Source organism: Ursus arctos, unplaced genomic scaffold, assembly GCF_023065955.2.
Source record: "Ursus arctos isolate Adak ecotype North America unplaced genomic scaffold, UrsArc2.0 scaffold_16, whole genome shotgun sequence".
Taxonomy (NCBI): domain Eukaryota; kingdom Metazoa; phylum Chordata; class Mammalia; order Carnivora; family Ursidae; genus Ursus; species Ursus arctos.
In genome coordinates, this window is record NW_026622830.1 from 25,838,385 (window position 1) to 25,858,557 (window position 20,173).

The 20,173-nt window shown below is 57.5% G+C and overlaps 2 protein-coding genes across 2 annotated transcripts; both read left to right on the forward strand.

The window, feature by feature from the left end:
• Nucleotides 1-441: 441 nt before the first annotated feature.
• LOC113258465 (interferon regulatory factor 4) lies at nucleotides 442-10,371 on the forward strand. Its single transcript, XM_026503246.4, has 8 exons — nucleotides 442-943; nucleotides 6,256-6,445; nucleotides 6,746-6,843; nucleotides 7,860-7,971; nucleotides 8,091-8,156; nucleotides 8,878-9,249; nucleotides 9,861-9,979; nucleotides 10,207-10,371. Exons 1-8 carry the CDS (start codon nucleotides 770-772, stop codon nucleotides 10,339-10,341), a joined length of 1,266 nt encoding a protein of 421 aa, XP_026359031.2. The 5' UTR covers nucleotides 442-769; the 3' UTR covers nucleotides 10,342-10,371.
• Nucleotides 10,372-12,851: 2,480 nt separating this feature from the next.
• Nucleotides 12,852-14,202, forward strand: FOXS1 (forkhead box S1). The gene has a single exon (XM_044385620.3). The coding sequence runs from the start codon at nucleotides 12,951-12,953 to the stop codon at nucleotides 13,941-13,943; it is 993 nt and encodes a 330-aa protein (XP_044241555.2). The 5' UTR covers nucleotides 12,852-12,950; the 3' UTR covers nucleotides 13,944-14,202.
• The last annotated feature ends 5,971 nt before the right edge of the window (nucleotides 14,203-20,173 follow it).

Below are 20,173 nucleotides of genomic sequence, written 5' to 3' on the forward strand. Positions count from 1 at the left end.
AATGGGTAATTAGACCATCTCACACGCTGTGGTAAGAACCAAACGAGAACCTGCAGGAAGGGCTTTAGCCAGGCCAACACCATAGTGAGCCATCAGGAGGCGAGTCCCAGTATTTAAGGAAATATTTCTCCAAGTGTGGCCCGCGGACCGGGTGGATCAGAATCCCACGGGAGAACTCGTTAAATGCAGAGTACTGGGCTTCTTGCCCAGAAAGTCTTTTTCTGCAGGTCTGGTACAGAGGCAAGGAATGTACATTTTAAACTAGTCTCTGCCTCCCAATTCTGATGGGATTAGTCTAAGAAGCACTATGGCTTTACAACCTGTACAGTCCAGGTGCTGAAAAGAGACCTGTAAATTCCCCATAGCCCGGGAGGAACAGAGAACAGGTGCACGGGTGGCGCCGGGGCCCCTCCACGGGGACGAACAGATCGCCGGCTACCCTCCCCGTACCCTCCAGTGGGTCTTGGCGTCCCACCGTGCCTCTAACTGCCCCCTGAGCGGCGCGACGCCCTCGGGCCAGGCTACCACAGAGAAGGGCGAAAAAATAGGGCCTCCCGGGCAGTGGGACAGAAAGGAAAGCGAAACTCGCCCATCCAGAACTTTCGGTTTCGCCGCCTCCGCGCTCCATCCAGGTGGCTTCGCTATTCCCTGTCGCGCCGGGGTCCCAGCGGCCGCGCGGCCCAGACCCGGCCACCGGCGCCCTGCGTCCCGGGTGGCCGGCGACCCCTGGCGGAGGGAGGAAGGGAAGGTCCCCGACGGCAGGAGACCGATGGCGGGGGCCGGGGATCCCCTGCGCCTCCGCGACTGGCTGGTGGCGCAGATCGAGAGCGGGCGCTACGCGGGGTTGCGCTGGGAGGACGCAGGCAAGACCCTCTTCCGCATCCCCTGGAAGCACGCGGCCCGGCAGGGCTACCGGGCGCAGCAGGACGCGGCGCTCTTCAGGGTAAGGGGGCGGGAGCGGCGGGGCGCCCCGGGTGACGGGCGCGCTGTGCGACCCGGGGCCACTCGCTCGCCCCTTCGCCTCAACTGTGTCTAGCTTGCGCAGTGTTGTGCATATACGGGAGACCCCCCGACGCGCTCCGGAACAACCAGCCAAAGGTGCCATCCACGCACCATCCCCACCTCCCCGGAGGCCTCTCCTCCCTCCCCGCGGGGAAACTGGACGCCACCGATGGGGATTCCCACAACATCCCACCCCTCCAAACCGCCGATCCCAGCAGCCTGGGGACGTGTTCTGTGCTTCCCCACAGCAGCCTTTCTGGGGACCTCCTCCAGGGATGCCCTCCCTTGCCTTGGTCCTCATTCACTTCATACTGCCTCCTTCCCATCAACACTGAAATTCTGGAATCTCTCCCCTGAGCAATAAGCAACCAACTGCCTTTCGGGGGGGCCCACCACCACCACCCCAAACTCCACAGCCACCTCCAGCGTCGGCTTCTCTGGCGTCCCCTCTCCTTTCACAGGCTGAAGGGCCTGGTCACCACTCTCTCACTCACAGCCCCCAGTTTCTCCTCCCCAACCCCTAGTCTGGCTTCTGTCCCTCCTGCTAACATCACTAGTTGCCAAAGCCCAAGATCCCATCACCGTCATCTTTGACCCCTGGGCAAGCCTGGGCCTGGTGGACCCTTCCTCCTTGAAATTTCAACTCTCACTTGGTTTCCAGAATCTGCCCCCACCAGCACTCCGGCTCCATTTTCCTCTTGCCTTGCTGCCCCTCCCCTTCTCAGCCTCCCACCCCCCACCCCTCCACCCCCCCCCATCCCCTTCTCTTTGGGTGCTCTCAGCACTGCTCCAGGACCTCCCTCCTCGTGGCCCATTCCCTCCTCCATAGCCTTGGCGTGAGCCCCACAGTTCCCAGCCTTCCCTTCAGGCTCCAAGCCTGCAGGTCTAATGGCCCCCAGAACTCTCAAACTCAGATCATCAGCACCATGCTTAATAGCTCGCCTCGACAAACTTGTGTGTGTCCCCAAATGGAAGATGGCACCGATTGTCCCCCAGACCCCAGGGCCAGGCACCTGAGTCCTGGCCTCTCCCCCGCCTTCCAGTCTCACTGCTCTCTGTCACTAAGGCCCGCTGGCTCTTCTATGAAGCATCCCTGTAGTCCGTCTGTTTGGACCCATTCCCACCGTCTCTCACCAGGACAATCCCAGTGACCTCACAGAGCGCCAGGCTTCCCCCTGCCCCTCGCTTCTCCCTCGGTCCTCCAGAGAGCTCTTCCTAAATGTCAATCTTGCCTTGACACTTCCCTACTCAGAATCCTTCTTTGGCTCCCCATTGCTCTTGTGATAAAGCTGCAACTCCTTACCAAGACGTCAGAGCAGCGCCTGAACTGTTCCTCCCTGGCCTCATCGCTCCCCACCCTTCCCTATCCCGGCTTTAGACCTGGCCGGACAGTTCTTTCAGTTTCTAAATGCTTCAAGTCTCTCTCAGTGTTAGACCTTTGCCCTTGCTGCCCCCCTTGCCTGGAATACGCTCTCCTCTTCCCATTCAGCTGGCCAACTCCCATCGTGCTCAGCTGAAACATCTCCTCGGAGCCTTCCCTAACGCATTCATTGGTTGAATGCATATATGAAGCTCCGACTCAGTGCTTTTCCTAGGCCATCCCAGATGCCCTCCGCTTCCTCCATTGGAACAACTTCGCCTGCAGCAGCCTGCCTACAGCTACCCGAGGGGAGGGTCATGGCACTGAGCGCAGGGCCTGGCCCACAGAGGGCACTCAGGAGGTGTTGAACAGGGTTACATGGCCCGTCCCTTAGGACCACGTGCTGTTCAGAGGAGGGAGACTCTGAGGGCTGGCCCTCCCCTCCCCTCAGTCCACCACTGACCCACACGAGTGACTCCCCGGCTTCACACCCTCCTGGTGCCCCCAAGGGCACGGGATAAAGCTTGGCGGGCAAGGGCCTTCATGATCCAGCTCCCATCCGTCTCTTCTTTCTTCATTCCTCTTGCCCTTTCCCCACCACATGCAGTCGATCCTCATGATTCACGGATTCCATATTTGCAAGTGTGCTTATTTGCTAAGATGTAGTTGCAATTCCAAAATCAATACTCAAGGCACTTTTGCGGCCCAGGGGCATGTGCAGAACGGTGACACAGGGCCCCAGACGTGCGTCCCCGCCGAGGCTGACCAGGTGGCATTCTGCCTTCTCGTTCCAGCTTTTCTACTGGGAACAGGGGCCCCTTTCAAGGGCTATTTAGTGCCACATTTTTCATGTTTCTGCTTTTTGTGGGTGACTTGACTATTTAAGACGGCCCCCCAGCCTGTGTAAGGCCGAAGCACTAATGTGCCCACACACAGAAAGGCTGTGATGTGTCTTACAGAAAAAAATACACGTCAGACAAGCTTCATTCAGGCGAGAGTTACGGTGCTGTCGGCCCTGAGTTCAACAAAGCAACAGTTAATATTAAATAGTGTTTCTTCCACAGAAACACCCATAAAACAAGGTGACACGCTGATTAGTTAATGAAAAGGGTGTGACCAGGGGCTCCCAGGAACCCAGCGCTGCATCTGCTCGGTCAGCATTTGTGTCGATTTTAAAGAACGTGACTCCCACAAATATGGGAACCGACGGTACACATACCCTCAGCGAGGCATCCCCAGCTCCGGCAACCGCAGGCTGCTGGCTGTTCCCCGAACACACCAAGCCCTTGCACACCTGCAGGCCCTTGCTCAAGCTCTTCCCCCGCCGGGAACGGCATCCCACCTGGCAACTTCCTACTCACCCTCAAGGCCCAGCTCAGTTCATGCCACAAATACTTACAGAGCATCTCCTGAGCGCCAGGCACCATTCCGGGCACTGGGGGACACCGCAGCGGACAAAGCAAAGGTCCCTCTTTCACCATGGTGACAGCACCTTGTGCCCTGTGCCCAGGTTAACTTTCAGTTACAGCCTTACTATAATGAACTAAAGTGCAATAAAAAAGCACTGACTGTGTACCCGGCACTGTGCTAACCCCAGACCACTCATCCTACACCCCTCACCACCACATCAGGTTAGGGTACTATGCCCACTGTTTGCAGCAGCCCAGTCAAGCCTTAAACGTCTCACCGTTGCCAAGCAGCACCAACCCAGGAGCTGGCTTTTCTGTTTGGCGTCCATGTTTCCCCACCGGGCTTGGAATCTCTGAGGGCAAGGACTGAATGGGATTCATCAGTTAAACCACCCACCCACCCTCAGCCCTGAATGTGATCCTTGCAAGCAATACATCTCCTCCTGCCCTCCCCTGTGGCTCCTCTGCTCCCAGCTACACTGGCCTTGATTTAATCTATCAGTCTTTTCCCACCGCAGGACGTTTGTACTTGCTGCTCCTTCTACCTAAACCATCCTTCCTCCAGCTCTCTGTTGGACTCCATCCTTTTCATTCAGGCTTCAGCTCAAATGCCACTTCCTCTTAGAGGCATTTCTGACGACCCTTCTAAAATAGTCTCTCATATTCTTATTTATTCATTCAATGCCTCCACCACTATGGTCATTCCAGTGTGTTTAATGAATATCTTTGGTCTGTATGCTTTCTTGCAGAGTGGACATGGCTGTTTTGTGTGTATTCTTACTTTATACACTTCATGTTGTCTGTAGATCTCATTCTGTGTCTTCCTTTTTTTTTTTTTTTTTTGCTCAGGATCATGCTCTGAAGATTTATTCCTGTTCTCTGTACATCTAAAGATTTTTTTTAATTTATTTGTCAGAGAGACAGAGAGAGAGCACAAGCAGGGGGAGCTGCAGGCAGAGGGAGAAGCAGGCTCCCTGCTGAGCAAGGAGCCTTATGCAAGACTTGATCCCAGGACCCTGGGATCATGACCTGAGCCAAAGGCAGATGCTCAACCAACTGAGCCACCCAGGCGTCCTGCTGGGGGTGTTCTCTGTACATCTAATTTGTTGCTCCTGGGTGCTTCTAGATGCTGCATTGACTCTATCGTGGGCGGCCATGATACACACACACCCTTATCCACTTGCCCTGCTCTCTCATGAACCTCTGCGAGAATTCCTTTGGAATTAGAATTTCTGCTCACAGGGTATATTTAGTCTTAATTTGACGAGGCTGGCCTGCACCATCCCACGCCTACCAACAGTATCTGCATCCCCACCACCTTCTAGCATTGTGCAACTCGCTAAATATTTTATTGGTTTATAGGTGATAGCTCCTTTTTTAAAAAATCTAAGTAGGATCCATGCCCAGCGTGGGTATTGAACTCACAATGCTGAGATCAAGACCTGAGCTAAGATCAAGAGTCAGACGCCTAACCAACTGAGCCACTCAGGCACCCCAATAGCTCACATTTTTATGTGCATTTCTCTGACACTTATGAGTTTAAGTACATCCTCATATGCTCATGGGCTTCTGGCTTCCTCCTCCCTAAACCAGCTTTTTTTTTTTTTAAATATTTTTATTTATTTGACAGAGATAGAGACAGCCAGCGAGAGAGGGAACACAAGCAGGGGGAGTGGGAGAGGAAGAAGCAGTCTCATAGCGGAGGAGCCTGATGTGGGGCTCGATCCCATAACGCCGGGATCACGCCCTGAGCCGAAGGCAGACGCTTAACGACTGCGCCACCCAGACGCCCCTAAACCACCCATTTTGCCCTTTGATAAGAACTTTTTCTTTAAAGGATGCTCTGTGTTTCCTGTTGGTTTGCGAATGTCCTTGTATGTTCTAAAATTAGCCCCTCGTCGATTTCAGACATTGTCATTGTTTTGCCTTCTGGTCCATGCCTTTGAGGGGGTTCAAGAAGGCATTCTCTCCCCCTGGAAGAGTGTCTCCACGTTATCTCCCATTAGCTTCCAGTTTCACCTCTCATCTTTGGTTTTTGAATCATCTGGAGTCAACTTTGTATGTGGCGATAGGTCAGCATTTAATTTTATAGTTCTCCAGATAGCAAATCACTGCCATATTTTATATCCCATCATCCTATTTTTTAAAATTGACCACAATCCACAACTTGGAATGTAGTTATTTCCAGTTAGCTGTTCGCCGCTGTTTTTGCTCATTAGACTTGAGTTCCTGGAGAGCAGGGACCATGTCTGTCTTGTTCCTCATTTGGTCCCCAGCCACTGGCTCAGGTCTGGCACACAGAAGGAGCTCGAGGAATACGTGTTGGATGGAGGGAGGGAGGAACAGAGAAAAGGATGAAGGGGCAGAGGGACAGAGGCCTGGAGGGAGAGAGAGAAGGGTGGGAGGCAAGTTAGGCCCCTCCCCCTCACGCAGCAGCCCCCTCTCCCCGGCTATCCCTCCCCAAGTACCCTTGCTCATCCCCAGGCCTGGGCCATACACAAGGGCAAGCACCTAGAGGGCATTGATAAGGAAGACCCCCCCACCTGGAAGACCCGGCTCCGTTGTGCCCTCAACAAGAGTGCTGACTTCCGGGAGGTGCGCGAGCGCCACCAGCTGGACAGCCCCGACCCCTACAAGGTCTACCGGATCGTGGCCGACGGTGCCCGTGGCCCAGGTACTATCCGGCCCCTGGAGGTCGTGGCCGAGGACGGCTCTCTGGGCAATAAGGACCTCCCCTTGCTCATCTGTAACCTGAGAAATGGTGGGCTTCTTAAGCTAAACTCATGGGCTGGCAGACGCAGAAGGACCCGTAGACATTCAGTTTCCCTTCCCATTAGAAAAGGAGGAAACTGAGGTCCGGAGAGAGGTGGGCCCTCCCTGAGATCACGCTCTGATCCCTCATGTGGGATCACCTTTGTTGGGGGGGCTCCCCTGGAGGCCCAGGAAACAACAGCCTGCCTCTTGCTCCATCTAGTTGCCAGAGCTCGTGCTCCCCCTGAAAAGAAGAACATTCTTCGGAGCCAGCAGGAACCCCCTGGAGAAGTGACGGAGCTGGCCTGCGGGACAGACCAGGTCAGTTGTCCTTCCAGCCCCCGCAGCCTTGCCAGTTCCATCACCTCTCCCCCGAACTGCCCTCCGTGCTCTCTGGCACTGTCATTTGGCCTCCTCTCCCCCCTCTGCTGCTCCATCACCGTCCCCGTCCCCCCTCACCAGCTCCACCTCTCTTACCTCTGCTCCCTCTGCATGCCCATCTTTGGCACCACTCCCGTCCCCTTTGCCTCCATCATCTCTGGGTCCCTCGTTCCCTTCACCTCCACCGTCTTCAGCTCCATCACCGTCTGCATCAGCCCTCTTCCCCCCCATTCACCCCTTGCCCCTGACATCCTCGGGTCCATCACTCTGTCCCCAGCAGATGCAGCTCTAGCACTGCCTTTCCCTCACCAGCCCCTCCAGCCTTCTTGCTGTCGCCATCACCCCAGCATCTCCACCGCATCGCTCTGTCTGTATCACCCCTATTACTGCCACCCCCTCCCCCACCATCCGTGGTTCATTGTTGTGTCCCCATTCCCCCACCAGCCTGGTCCAATCCACTGTCCCTAGTGCCTCCGTCACCATGCATTCCACATTCTGTCCCCCCTCTCTGTCACTTCTGTCACCATTCTCTCACCTCTGTCCCCCTATCTCTATCACCCCTGTCCCTATCTCTGTCTCCTCTGCCCCCTCATCGTTGTCACCTCTGTCCCCATCTCTATCACTTGCGTCCCCATCTCTGTCACCTCTGTCCCCTTCTCTGTCACCTCTGTTCCCCATCTCTACCACCTCTGTCCCCGCATCTGCTCATTTGCTCCTCACACTTCTCCCCACATCACAGTGAGCTTCATCTCTGACCCCATAACCTCCAACAACCCTGTCAACTCTTTACCTCTAAGAGGGACAGGGTCTTCAGCTCTTAAACCTCAAAGTCTCTATCGACCCCACTCGCCTGCAGTCTGCCCAGACCTCCCTCTGCCCCAAAGAGGACAGTCTGGGAATTCCTGCAGCCCCCAGTCTCCTCTCCCACCCTCATAACCCTGTCTCCCAATGGCCAGGATGGCTCCAGATCAACCACAGAGGATAAAGACAAGGAGCAGCCGCCCAGGCTGGCCCAGCAGGGCTCCCTGCCACCAGCTGCCCGGCTCCCAGCCCCTCTGGCTGACCACGGTAAGGACCAGATCTCCTCAACCATCCCTGCCTCCTCTCTGGCCTCCTCCAGGACCTCGACCTAGGGATCAAGAGACCCAGGGTGAGGTGGTGCCTGACAGCTTCCCCTCCTTCCCTAGGGTACCATGCACAGGACCCTACACACCACTGGAGCCACTTGCCCTCTGAGGACTTCAGCAACCCTGGTAAGGAGTCTCAAGGCCCTCCCCTCTGACTGGTGTGGAGAACTGGGGAGAGCCAGGGGTCAGGGCCAGCTAGCCTTTGTCTTTCCCCCAAAGCACCCAGCCCCGATAAAACAATAGCTAACATTCACTGAGGGCTTAGTTTATGCCAGGTATCTTTCGAAGCCCTCCCCACAGCCCTGAGGTAGATACTGCCATCATCCCCACTCTACAGATACAGAAACCTGACACAGAGGTTAAGAACCTTGCCCCAAATCACACAGTTAGTAGTCCCAGGAAAGTTACTAGCGGGTCACAGCTCCTAAGTGGCAGTGAGACATCAGAACCCAAGGGCCTGGCTGCAGAGCCCCCAGCCCTAACTCCTGAGCTTCCTGCTGGCCCCTCGGATGGGGCCTTATGGGACATGGGCATGGAGCCTGCTGTGTTGTTATTGTTTCTATCAGCATTAAAATATTTGCTAGGAAGTAGCTCCTAGAACCCCAGAGGTTAGGACTGGAAGGGCCCTAGTGTCATGCCCCCCATTGTACAGATGGCTCCAGATCCTATGCTTTTGACCATGGGGCTCAACTACCAGTTCATTAGAATTATCATTATTTAATCTGGAAGAAGCACCCACAATTCACGAGGCGGGGGCCGGCAGGACCTGGTGTCCCTTGCCCGGTTGAGGGGGTGGTCGGTGCTGGGGCCTCCAACGCCCCGCGCGCCCCCTCTCCCCGCCCCGCAGACTGCTGGCTGCACGTGCGGCTGTTCTACGGCGCCACGCTGGTGCGCGAAGCCACCGCGCGCACTGCGGAGGGCTGCCGCCTGAGCCCTGGGCCGACCCCGGCGGCGGCCGAGCGCCTGCTGGGGCCGCCACCGCGCGTCGCGCAGGTCCGCTTCCCGGAGCCGCCGCCCGGCGCCCGCGAGCTGCAGCACTTGCTGCGGCACCTGGAGCGGGGCGTGCTGCTGTGGGTGGCGCCCGAGGGCGTGTTCGCCAAGCGCCTGTGCCGGGGCCGCGTGTACTGGCGCGGCCCGCTCGCCCCGCACCGCGCGCGGCCCAACAAGCTGGAGCGCGAGCGCACCTGCCAGCTGCTCGACACGCGCCGCTTCCTCGAGGGTAAGAGCGGGACGGTGGGGCCGCTGGCAGCGCGGCACAGAGTGGCTGGGCACGAGGGCCGTGGGCAAAGGCGCGTGAACAGATAGTAGACACACGAGATGTGAGCGCGGGGAAGTGGGCTTATGGATTCTAGGTTTGGAGTGGATGTTGAAACAAACGATGTGACACACGAGCACCGGGAGTGGGATCGAATATGGGCATTGGGGGACCTGGGCACAGATATAGACTTAGGCTTATGGGGAGTGTAGGCAGGGGGCAGGCTTGGGGCATTGGGTGGGGGGCATAAGCATAAGACTTGGGCACATGTATTGCCTTAGGGCGCTAAGTGTAGGCTGGCATTAGGGCACTGGGCACTCAGTAGGCATAGGTGAATGACAGTGGGCATGGGGTGGGAATAAAGGTATGATGGTGAGCATAGGAGCACAAGGCACAGGGCATGAGCACTGGAAGTGGGCACAGATGTGGGACATGAGACAGGTATAGGGATGTGGAAGTGGGCATAGGGCATGGGCACACAATGGGGATGTGGCTTTATCGAACATGGGCATGGGACAGAAGAGCAAGGTGGGCATCAGGTCTGATTCCCAAGCCCCCAGTCTTGGTGCCCGTAGAATTGCGCGCCCACCTGCAGGACGGTCGCCAGGAGCCCGAGTACGAAATCCGTCTGTGCTTTGGCGAGGAGTACCCAGGGCCCCCAGAGCAGCCCGAGGAGCGGCTCATCATGGCCCACGTGAGTCACCTCCCACTCCAGCGAAGAGCCACACCTTCCAATCGCCTCCAACAGCACCTTACTGACTCCCTCCAGTCCTCAGCTCCTGACCTGATGACCCTCTGGTCTGCAGGACCCTGCATGTAAAGTGCTGGGGGGTGGGACTGTCACTAGGGCTGTGACTTCCCACCGGAACATAGGGGGCGCTAACTAAGAGAGTTGGCTCATTGCCTCCAATACCCTCACAGGTGGAGCCAGTCTTCGCCCGCGAGCTCTTCCTGCGCTCAAAGTGCCACTACCGTGGTGCCCCAGCGGCGGCAGGTCCCCAGCCCAGCATCTCTGATGGTGTCACTCACCTGCTGATGCAGCTGAGCCAGCAATAAAGGGTCACTTCCTCCTCTCCTACCATCCGAAGTCACACCCCCTCCGAGGGTGCGGACCCCCCCCCCCCCGACCTGCCCAAACTGCCGGTGGACTTGGGGCTGTCCCCCACCCATTGCCCAGGTCCGTGGGGACAGCGGAAGCAGATCCTCTCCGCTGCAGAGACGCAGCCCTGGAAAGCGGCGCGTGGGCGGACAGCTCACAGCTGGGCCTGGGAAGTCAGGAGGAAACCAAACTCGACCTTGAGGTTCCGGAAACAGCAATCGGGGCAGAAACAAGCCTTCATTTCTCGTTGAGAGCCCAACAGCTCTATGGTGGTAGACTTGAGAGCCCACTTTACTTGCAACTGATTCATTATAAGGTTTGCTTGAAGTCGGGTTTACCGATAATTAGATCCTCAGGGATTAGAGTAAAGCCAGACCATAACAGAACTGCCTGGCCTCTGAGGGGCTCTGAGTTTCCAGACCTTTCCTCTCACTTGCCACTAGTCTCTATTCTTATGTGGCCAGGGAGGGGTCCCACATCAGAAAACTCGGCCTGAACCGGGAGCTTGGGGGTTGGCCACCGAACCACCAGCACCAGTAGACACTGTGTTTGGAGGGGCAGAGGCCGACCCCCAAACACAGCCCTAGGGCAGAAGCGGAAGTTGGAGGCAGGGGTCCAGCCCCTCCCCAAACCCCACTAATCTTTGCAAACTGCAAGTTGTAGGGCGTCCTTGAGAATTGGGAGGGAGCCCCTTCAACCATGAAAGTAATTGACCCTGCCCTGGCGGTAAAGTCACTGTTTCCTGCCCCAGATATCAGACTTTGTTTCCTTTTCTGATTTCTGACTTTCTTTATAGGGATTCTCCTACCGATGGCAACATAATAAATCTCTTTTAGTGATATATTAATACACCTCTTTTATGGCAGGGGGGGAGCTGTATGCTTCAACAAAGGTCAGAAGTCAATCAGATCACTGTTTTTTATTCATTCAGCAAATGCTGATTGAGCACCTACTCAGTGTCCAGGCCAGTGCCGGACAAAACAGCATGTCCCTACTCTCTTGGGGCTCACAGCCTATGTTCTGGTGGGGCTCCAGTGACTGTCCTCTATCCCTGCTTCTCTTCTGTAGAAGGGGTGGTGTTAAGGAGTTATAGAGTCCTGGATTCAAATCCCAGCTTTGTCATTCACTAGCTGTGCGACCTCAGGCAAGTCACTTAACCTTTCTGAGGCGTAGATTCTCCATCTATTCAAAAGAAGTCCTGAAGTCCTGTAGAGCAGGGTTGGTCCAAGGAGTAAATGCAGAGAGAGAAGGCGAGTTGTCAGGAGACTGACATGGAGAGTGGCACACAGTAGGTGTCTTCTGACTTGGTCACTAATGGGTGGGAGAGCATGAAGTAAGCTACCCCATCCTTCAGAAGACCTGACTGTCCTAGCTTCACTAGCCCAAGGCTGCAGCTGATGGGGACCCTCAGTTCAGAGTGACATTCCTGAGTCATGTCCAAACCCCTACTCTGTGCTAAACTCTTGGAGGGTGCTGGGTGCCGTGTAAGTGGGCCTGTTGTCTCCTTACCACAGTACAGACAGCTGAAGAGTCGCCAGCTCCAGTGTTGGGATGGGAAACTGAGGCTCAGCCGGAGTCAGGGACTTGCTTGAAATGCCTCTTGGGAGGTGGTGGGGCGATGTCTGCCCAGATGGCTGTCCTCCCCACACCAGTCACTAGAGGGCAGGGGAGCTCAGCCTATGCGGTTTGGCGGGTCTCACCGCCTCCACGGTGCCCGCCCTCGAAAGCCCCGGAGCTAGGAGGGCGGGAATAATGTGACCCCAGGGGCTGCACCCTGCTGGGAGGAGAAAGTAGACCCCAGGCCTGGAAGAAGGAAAGGAGAAAAGAGGAACTAGAGGCGGGGACTTGAGGACCCCTGGGGTTTTCCCAGCAGGACCCCCAGTTCTCCAGCTCAGCCCCTTTGAATCTACCTGTCTAGTCTCTCTCGTCAGTGTGTCTCTCTCTGCATCTTCTTTCACTCTCTCTCTCTGTACATTGATCTCTTTCAGTGATTCTAACTTTCTCTGTGTAGTGTGTGTGTGTGTGTGTGCGCGCGCGCGCGCACGCGCGTGTGTCTTTCTGGTTCTGTGTGTCTCTGTTCTTTCTGTCTTGTCTTTGTCTCTCTATGTATGTCTCTGCCTCTGTCTCCCTGTGTGAGTCACTGTTTCTCTTGTTATGTCTCTGCCTCTCTGTGTCTTTCTCTGTTTTTCACGGTCTCTGTCTCTTTTTGTTTCTGTGTCTCGGTCTCACTCAGTTGCCTATCCTGACCCTCGAAGCCACCACCACCCAGCACATGGGGGCTGCGGGTCTCAGTGCCTTCCCTCCTATCTCCTCACCCCGGGCAGCTGCTCACAGCTTCCCAGCCCTGGCCTCCCTGCCCGCCCCTCTCGGGCCTTGGGGGAGGGGGGCGAAGGAGGAAGGGAGGGCAGCCCGGTGGGCCCACCCCTTTTTGCCTTTCCAGGCTGAGAGGCTGGGCTAGTGGGCCTTTTAACCAGCCCAGGCAGGCTGTGCCGGACACCAGCTCTGGACGCCTGTGCCTGGCCCCTCTGTGGTCCCGGCCGCCACCCGCCCGGCCAGCCCGGCCAGCATGCAGCAGCAGCCCCTACCCGGGCCCTTGGCCCCTGCGGCCGAGCCCACCAAGCCCCCCTACAGCTACATAGCTCTGATCGCCATGGCCATCCAGAGCTCACCGGGGCAGCGGGCCACACTCAGTGGCATCTACCGCTACATCATGGGCCGCTTCGCCTTCTACCGCCACAACCGGCCCGGCTGGCAGAACAGCATCCGCCACAACCTGTCGCTCAACGAGTGCTTTGTCAAGGTGCCCCGCGATGACCGCAAGCCGGGCAAGGGCAGCTACTGGACGCTGGACCCCGACTGCCACGACATGTTTGAGCACGGCAGCTTCCTGCGCCGACGCCGACGCTTCACCCGGCGAGCAGGTGCCGAGGGAGCCAAGGGCCCTGCCAAGGCACGCCGTGGACCCCTCAGAGTGAGCAGCCAGGATCCAGGAGTCCCCGATGCCACGCCTGGCAGGCAGTGCCCCTTCCCCCCGGAGCTGCCCGAGCCCAAGGGCCTAAGGTTTGGGGGTCTGGTAGGGGCCTTGCCGGCTAGCATGTGCCCTGCAACCCCTGATGCCGGGCCCCGGCTGCCCACGGAGCCCAAAGAAATGCCCACACCTAAGCCTGCAGGCCCAGGGGAGCTCCCTGTGGCGCCCTCGTCTTCCCCGTGCCCAGCGTTTGGCTTTCCTGCGGGCTTCTCTGAGGCCGAGGGTTTTAGCAAGGCCCCCACGCCCATCGTGACCCCAGAGGCGGGCATCGGGAGCAGCTACCAGTGCCGGCTGCAGGCACTGAATTTCTGCATGGGGACTGATCCAGGCCTTGAGCACCTCTTGGCCTCAGCAGCCCCCTCTCCGGCACCGGCCACCCCTCCAGCCTCCCTCCGGGCGCCGCTGCCCCTGCCAGCTGACCCCAAGGAACCCTGGGTCGCAGGCAGCTTCCCTGTTCAGGGAGGCTCCAGCTACCCACTGGGGCTGACCCCCTGCCTATACCGGACACCGGGAATGTTCTTCTTTGAGTGAAGCCAGCCTGGTCTCGGGCAGTCCCTGCAGGGCCCCTGCCAACTACACCCTCCAGGCTGAGCCTGACTCAAGGATCTGGGGAGCTTTCAAGGGACCCAGGCCTGGCAAGCCAAAGACCGGGACAGGAAGCCAAGACTGGAGTAGTGAACACTCAGCCAGCCCCCGGCGCCTCCGGACAGACTTGAGGGAGAGGGGAGGCAGGGCCCCCTTGGGATTTACTCTGTGGCTCTCAGGGCCAATAAAACCAGTGTGATGATGAGGGTCAGCTTCCTGGATGGTTGGGGGCTGAGGGCCGGGACACCTGGTTCTGCGTGCGGTGGCTGTGGTTGTGGGATTGCGGGGCAGGGGCAGGTGACCCTGGATGGAAATGTCCCATATGAGGCTTTCTCCTGCTGGGGACTTTCTCAGGGAGTTTCCCAGGAAGGTGGAGGAAGGGGGAGCAGGGAATAGGGAAGAAAGAAAAGGAGTGTAGCCAAGAGACACCCGGCAGGGGGTGAAGCTGGGCTGGCCTGAAGGGCTAATTCTCCAGCCCCAAGCTCTGTCACTCGGCACCCCCCCCCCATTGTGAGTGGTCATAATAACTGTGACCATTTGCGGCATTTATTCTGTCCTGGGCTTGTCTATATCCTTTCACTGTGCCATTTGGAATGTTATCCCCATTTTACAGTGGTGGAAACTGAGGCTCAGATTGTTTGGGGCTCACTAGATTGGACTCCAGAAGCAAACGAGTGGTTATACCCCCAGCCCCTGTCCCGCAGTCTGAGTGAGGACGCAGGGGTGGCACACGGGGTAGGAGCAGAGCTGGTGGTGACCCCCAGAGCGGGAGGGGCTTTTATGGAATCCTGGAACACCATTACAAAAAAGGTATCCTGACCCCTTGCACGCACAGAGAAACCGAGGCTCAAAAGGCAGGCACCCCTTGCCTGCATTTCCCACATGAATGGGGGACTTCCCTGAGGCCCCAGCTCTCCAAAGTCCTCCTCATACCTCTTTAAGAAAGCATTTCTGCCATGGGGGGCGAGGGGGTGGATTTCCTGGGTACAGATCAGAAGTGACTGAACCCTGACCTCTTCTAGCCTCCCCCTTGGGCAGAAGCAGGAGAAATGGGTATACTCATGGCCCCTATCAGAGGAACAGACTCAGGGACCTGAAACCTCCCTGTCCCCACACCCTTCAATACCAGAGTTGCTGAGGCAAAGGGCCTCCTTCTGGAGCCTTGGTACCCCCATCTGGGTCCTGGAGAGGGTGAAAAGAAAGAGGGCAGGGATACTGGGGGAACCCCTTTCTGGCATTTGGTATAGGGGCCTGATGGGTCTTCCATCCCACGAGGTGACACCCAGGGGGCTGGAGACCCCTTGGTCGGGCAGGTAGCCCAGTCCCTCCAGAGGCCCTCACTCAGGCAGGCGGCCATGCTGATTTCGGTCTCTGCTGCTCCCTCCTCCTTCAGCAGGTCCCCTGGGGCCTGGGCGGAAGCAAGCCCGGCTGGACAGTCCCAACTGTCTGGTTCCCACAGACTCCAGAGCCGCCAGGGTGGAGGGGGGACCTGCGGGGTGGGGGCTCACTGTGGCTGGAAGGGGTTGGGAAAATGCCTGGCCAGCTGTGGGGCCCTTCCCCACCATGCACGCCGGACCCCAACCTGGAATCCATCTAGCAATGGGGAGAAGGGAGGGTCTGTCCTGTCTCCACACATGCAGGAAGCCTCACGGTTGAAGAGTAGGGGGAAGTTCTGTGGGAGCGGGCATGTGTGAGGAGAGGGGAAGGAGGTGCTTATGAGGGTTTGTTCCAAGGTGTGTGTGCCTGTGTGTGTGTGTGTGTGCCTGTGTGTGTGTGCCTGTGTGTGCCTCTGTGTGTGTGTGACTGTATGTGTGTGCCTGTGTGTGCCTGTGTGTGTGTGCGCCTGTGTGTGTGTGCCTGTGTGTGTGCCTGTGTGCGCCTGTGTGCGCCTGTGTGTGCCTGTGTGTGTGTGCGTGTGTGTGTGCGCCTGTGCCTGTGTGTGTGCCTGTGTGTGCGCCTGTGTGTGCGCCTGTGTGTGTGTGCCTGTGTGTGTGTGTGTGCGCGTGTGCGTGTGTGCCTGTGTGTGCCTGTGTGTGTGTGCGCCTGTGTGTGTGTGCCTGTGTGTGTGCCTGTGTGCGCCTGTGTGCGCCTGTGTGTGCCTGTGTGTGCCTGTGTGTGCGTGCGTGTGTGTGTGCGCCTGTGCCTGTGTGTGTGCCTGTGTGTGCGCCTGTGTGTGCGCCTGTGTGTGTGTGCCTGTGTGTGTGTGTGTGCGTGTGTGTGTGTGTGTGTGTGTGTGTGTGTGTGTGTGTTGCGCCGAGACAGATAGTTACAGAGACAGGGACAAACAGATTCAGGGGGGTAATTGTTCTTTCTCAGTTGGGTCAGGGAAAGAGGCCTCTGCCGGGCACTGTTCCCTGTGGCGCATTCCTGTGGAGACCTGGTGACCCCAGTCCCTTCCCAGCCTATGTCCTGAGCTAGTAGGAGGATGGGGAGGCTGGCCTGACCGGGGAGCCCCCGCCTCTGCATCCTGCTCCAGCCATCCTCTCTGGAGCTCAGCATCTGAACTGGGGTGGGGACTTGGGGGAAAGAAAGCCACATCCCACCCTTTGCCCTGGGGAAACATGCAAAGAAGGGTCAGTCACACACTGGTGCACAGACTCAGCTGTGGGCCAGGGTCCTCTCTCCGTGTCCCTCCCTGACCCCCCAACATAGTCAAGAAGTGAAGACAAGTCCCCTCAGCCCCAATTCCCAAGCAGGACTCTGGGCTCAGAGCCTGCCTTGGACTCACTGTATGAGCCTGGATGAGTGCCCATCTCTCTGGGCCCTGATTTCACTCCCTTTGCCCAGCAGGGGTTGGGGAAAGGGCAGCATGACTCTGAGTCTGGGTCCCAGGGGAGGGTCTGACATGGAGGACTGCCTGGAGGGGATCCCATCCCCAGAGGTGCTGGACCAGGAGGCCCAGACACCATGATCTCATGTTGCCCTCTGCTTGTTGCCCAGCCGGGGGACCCCACCCACTGGGCCTCTTGCCCTCACATTCTTTCCATGACCAACAGACGCCCTGCAGCTCCTGCCTGGCCACCCCCACCTGGAGGGGTGGGCAGTGCTTAGCAGAGATTCAGAATGCCTAAGCCGGGCTGACCCAGAGAGAGCACCCAGCACAGATGGACAGACCGAGGCCAGACAAGGCAAGCCATGTGCCCAAGGTCACGCAGCAAAGCAGGGGCAGGTAACCCCTCGGCTGCCTTAACTGTGCAGCTCTTAGAGGACTCTGCCTCGGGGACCCTCCTCCCTGGGGGCTTGTCTGTCTCCAGGAGGGAATCCCACAGCCCTTCCCCCTCCTCCCCAGCAGGTTAGAGCGGAAGAGGGTGCTGAGTTGCCTTGTAGAGTCAGGCTAAATCAAATTCTAACATGGTAGAATCAGGGGTATTTAAGAATATTCCAGAGTTTTTAATCACAGCAGCTTAGATTCTTGGAATATCAGCGCTGGAAGGGCGGCTCCTGCCCTATTTCGGAATCCCCTCTACACCAAGTACCAAGTTCTGGGAAAGGGGACCCACTGCCTTCAGAGGCCGCCCCTTCCCACCCCGGTCTGGCAGCTCTGAAAGACTGTCAGGAAGTTCTTCACCTGTGGGTCCTCCAGTCTCTGCTCTCCCTGCCCCCAGGGAGGCCACCCCACCCGCAGGGCCGGGCCTTCCTCAGCCTCCTCCACCCTCCACATCTTATCTCCCGCCGCTCTCCCGCCCACCCGCTTCCTTCCCGGGTTTCTGGCATTCCACTGCCCAGAGCTCAGCACTCCCCACACCCAGACAGCAGCCTGAGCTGGGGGCCTGCAGACCCCGTCCTGATGAGGACGGCCTCAGTGGTGAGGAAGAAGGGGGAGGTTGAGGCGGCCAGCCTGGCATGTCTTTCTGCAGGGAGTGTATGGGACCTAGCAATCCAGCCTTCAGCTAAAACATCCTGTCCCAAGGACACCCAACACCCGGGGGGATTCCCATCACCTCCCCCCCCCAAGCCTAGGCTGCCCGAGACAGTAGGTACAGAGCGCTAAAAGCAGGAGCTCTGGAGCCCAAGTGCCTAGGTTCAGATCCCAGCTCTGTCACTTCCCAGCTGTGTGACCTTGGGCAAGTTGCTTCCCCTTTCTGTTTTCCTCATCTATAACATATGGACACTAACAGTACCTACTCCCATGGGGTTGTTGTGAGGATGACGTGAGTTAATATTTGCTAAGTGCTTGGAACCCAGTCTGGCACAAGGAAACAGCAATGTGCTTAAATTTTTTTAAAAAGTTGGGTCCTAGGGGCAGGTCCCCTTAACCTGATCTACCCCCAGGGGAAGGTCCGGCTCTTGTGGAGATGGGGGGATAGAGGGGGTGGGAAGACTGGTACAGAGACAGGCTTTGGGTTCCATTCCTGGCGTCTCCACTTCCTTGTTGTGTGACTTGGAGCAAGAGGACCCACCTCTCTGAAGATGGCTTTCTTCATCTGTAAAATGGAGGTAATGTTTTGAACCCCCAGGACCGGTATGGGGGAACCTCGTCCCACACACTGTGTGGACAATTCAGCCAACAAGCATGATATCAGAACATAAGACAGCCCCACACGGGGGGGCCTGGTACCCTCAGCTCAGCCACTCTGCCCCTTCCTTTGCACGTGGCAACCCTCTGTCCCCGCACAGCTGAGGTGCCCGATCCCTGTTCCCGCCCCACTGGTAACTGGGTGGTGACAGGGAGGCCGCTGGTGGGGCCAAAGGAAGTGGTTCCAGGCTACAAACAGGCCCGAGGCCCATTTAGTCACACACCAGAATCCTGCCTGGTGGCCGCTGGAAAGGCCAGGGCTGCCTCCTCCTGACCACAGCGCTCAGGGAGCCCTGATCCGTCTTGGATGCAAATGAGAGGCTGACTCTTCTGCCCCCAAGACAGCCAGCTCCTGGCCGGACCTCTTTCCACCTCTCGCTGTCCCCTCCACCTGGACTGCTCCCTCCCACCGGCTGACTTCCCAACATCCAGAGGCCAAGTTAAATACCACCTGCTCAGAGAGCCTCCCCTCACCCCCTTATCTGATTAGAAGCTTCCAGATTCTTCTCCAGCTCCGCATCCTATTTGTTTCCTCCACCAAGCACCTATTGCAACGTGGGGTTACGCGTTCCTAGGCGTGTTCGCTTTCATTGCGTTTTGGCCTTAGAACACTAGCTTCAGGGGCAGGATTCCTTGTATCCACTTCCCCAACCCAGTGACCGGCACACTGAAGGCCCTCGATAAAGGTTTGCTGAGTGGACGAATGGAGTCGTGGCCACCCACCCGTGTATCCATTGGCCATGGAGTAAATCTCAGAGAAGCCCCCAGGGGCTATGCGGCCCACTCAGAGCAAAAGCCCAAGTTCGGGGCCCGGGCTGTCCTGCTTCGTCCCTGCTGGCCCTATCCTCACTCCAAACAGCCTTTGTGCTTGCTCTTACTTCTGCCTGGAACAGTCTTCCGCTAACCCCCAGTGTACCCTTTGATCTCTGTTCAAACTCTGTCCTCAGAGAAGCCCTCCCAGACTCTGCCCCCACCCACCCCAGCAGTGCATTCTAAATTCTCTACCGCCCCAGTCCGAGTTCTCCCACCTTGAATAAAGTTCCACAAGGCCAGAGATGTTTGTCTCCTGGCTGCTTGTCCCCCAGCACCTTAGAACACTGTCTGGAACACAGTAGGGTCTGGAGAAATAGTTGTGGAGCAAACAGAAGCTTAGCAGCCTGGCCAGCTGCTCTAGCCACATCCCTCTTGTGATGCATTGGTCCTGGGAGGCAGGTACTATCATTATCCCCACTTTACAGACAGGAAACTGAGGCTCAGAGAGGGCAAATAAGTAGATTTGAACCCCGTTCTGTATGACCCAAGACCAGTCTCTGTCATCAGCCTGTCCCCCTAGAGGTACACGAGACCTGCGTCTCCCTCCTGTCCCCGCAGTTCTCTCAACGTTCAAGCAGACATGGCCCAGCCTCCTTCTGGCCTCCCTGCCTCCAGCCTCTCTCTCCCACTCACTGACCTCGCTGGCTTCAGGATCCTTGTAAACCACAGAGCTGGCCATGTGCCTCCTCTGCTCAAAACCCCTCTATGTCTCCCCATTGCCCTGATTCGGGCTGGCGTTTGAGGCCTCTGCCAACTTCTCCAAACTTATTTTCTGCTCCATCATCTGTAAAAGCCATACTGGGAAGCTCCAAGACAACCTTGCTCTTAGCTACAGGCCCTTGCACAG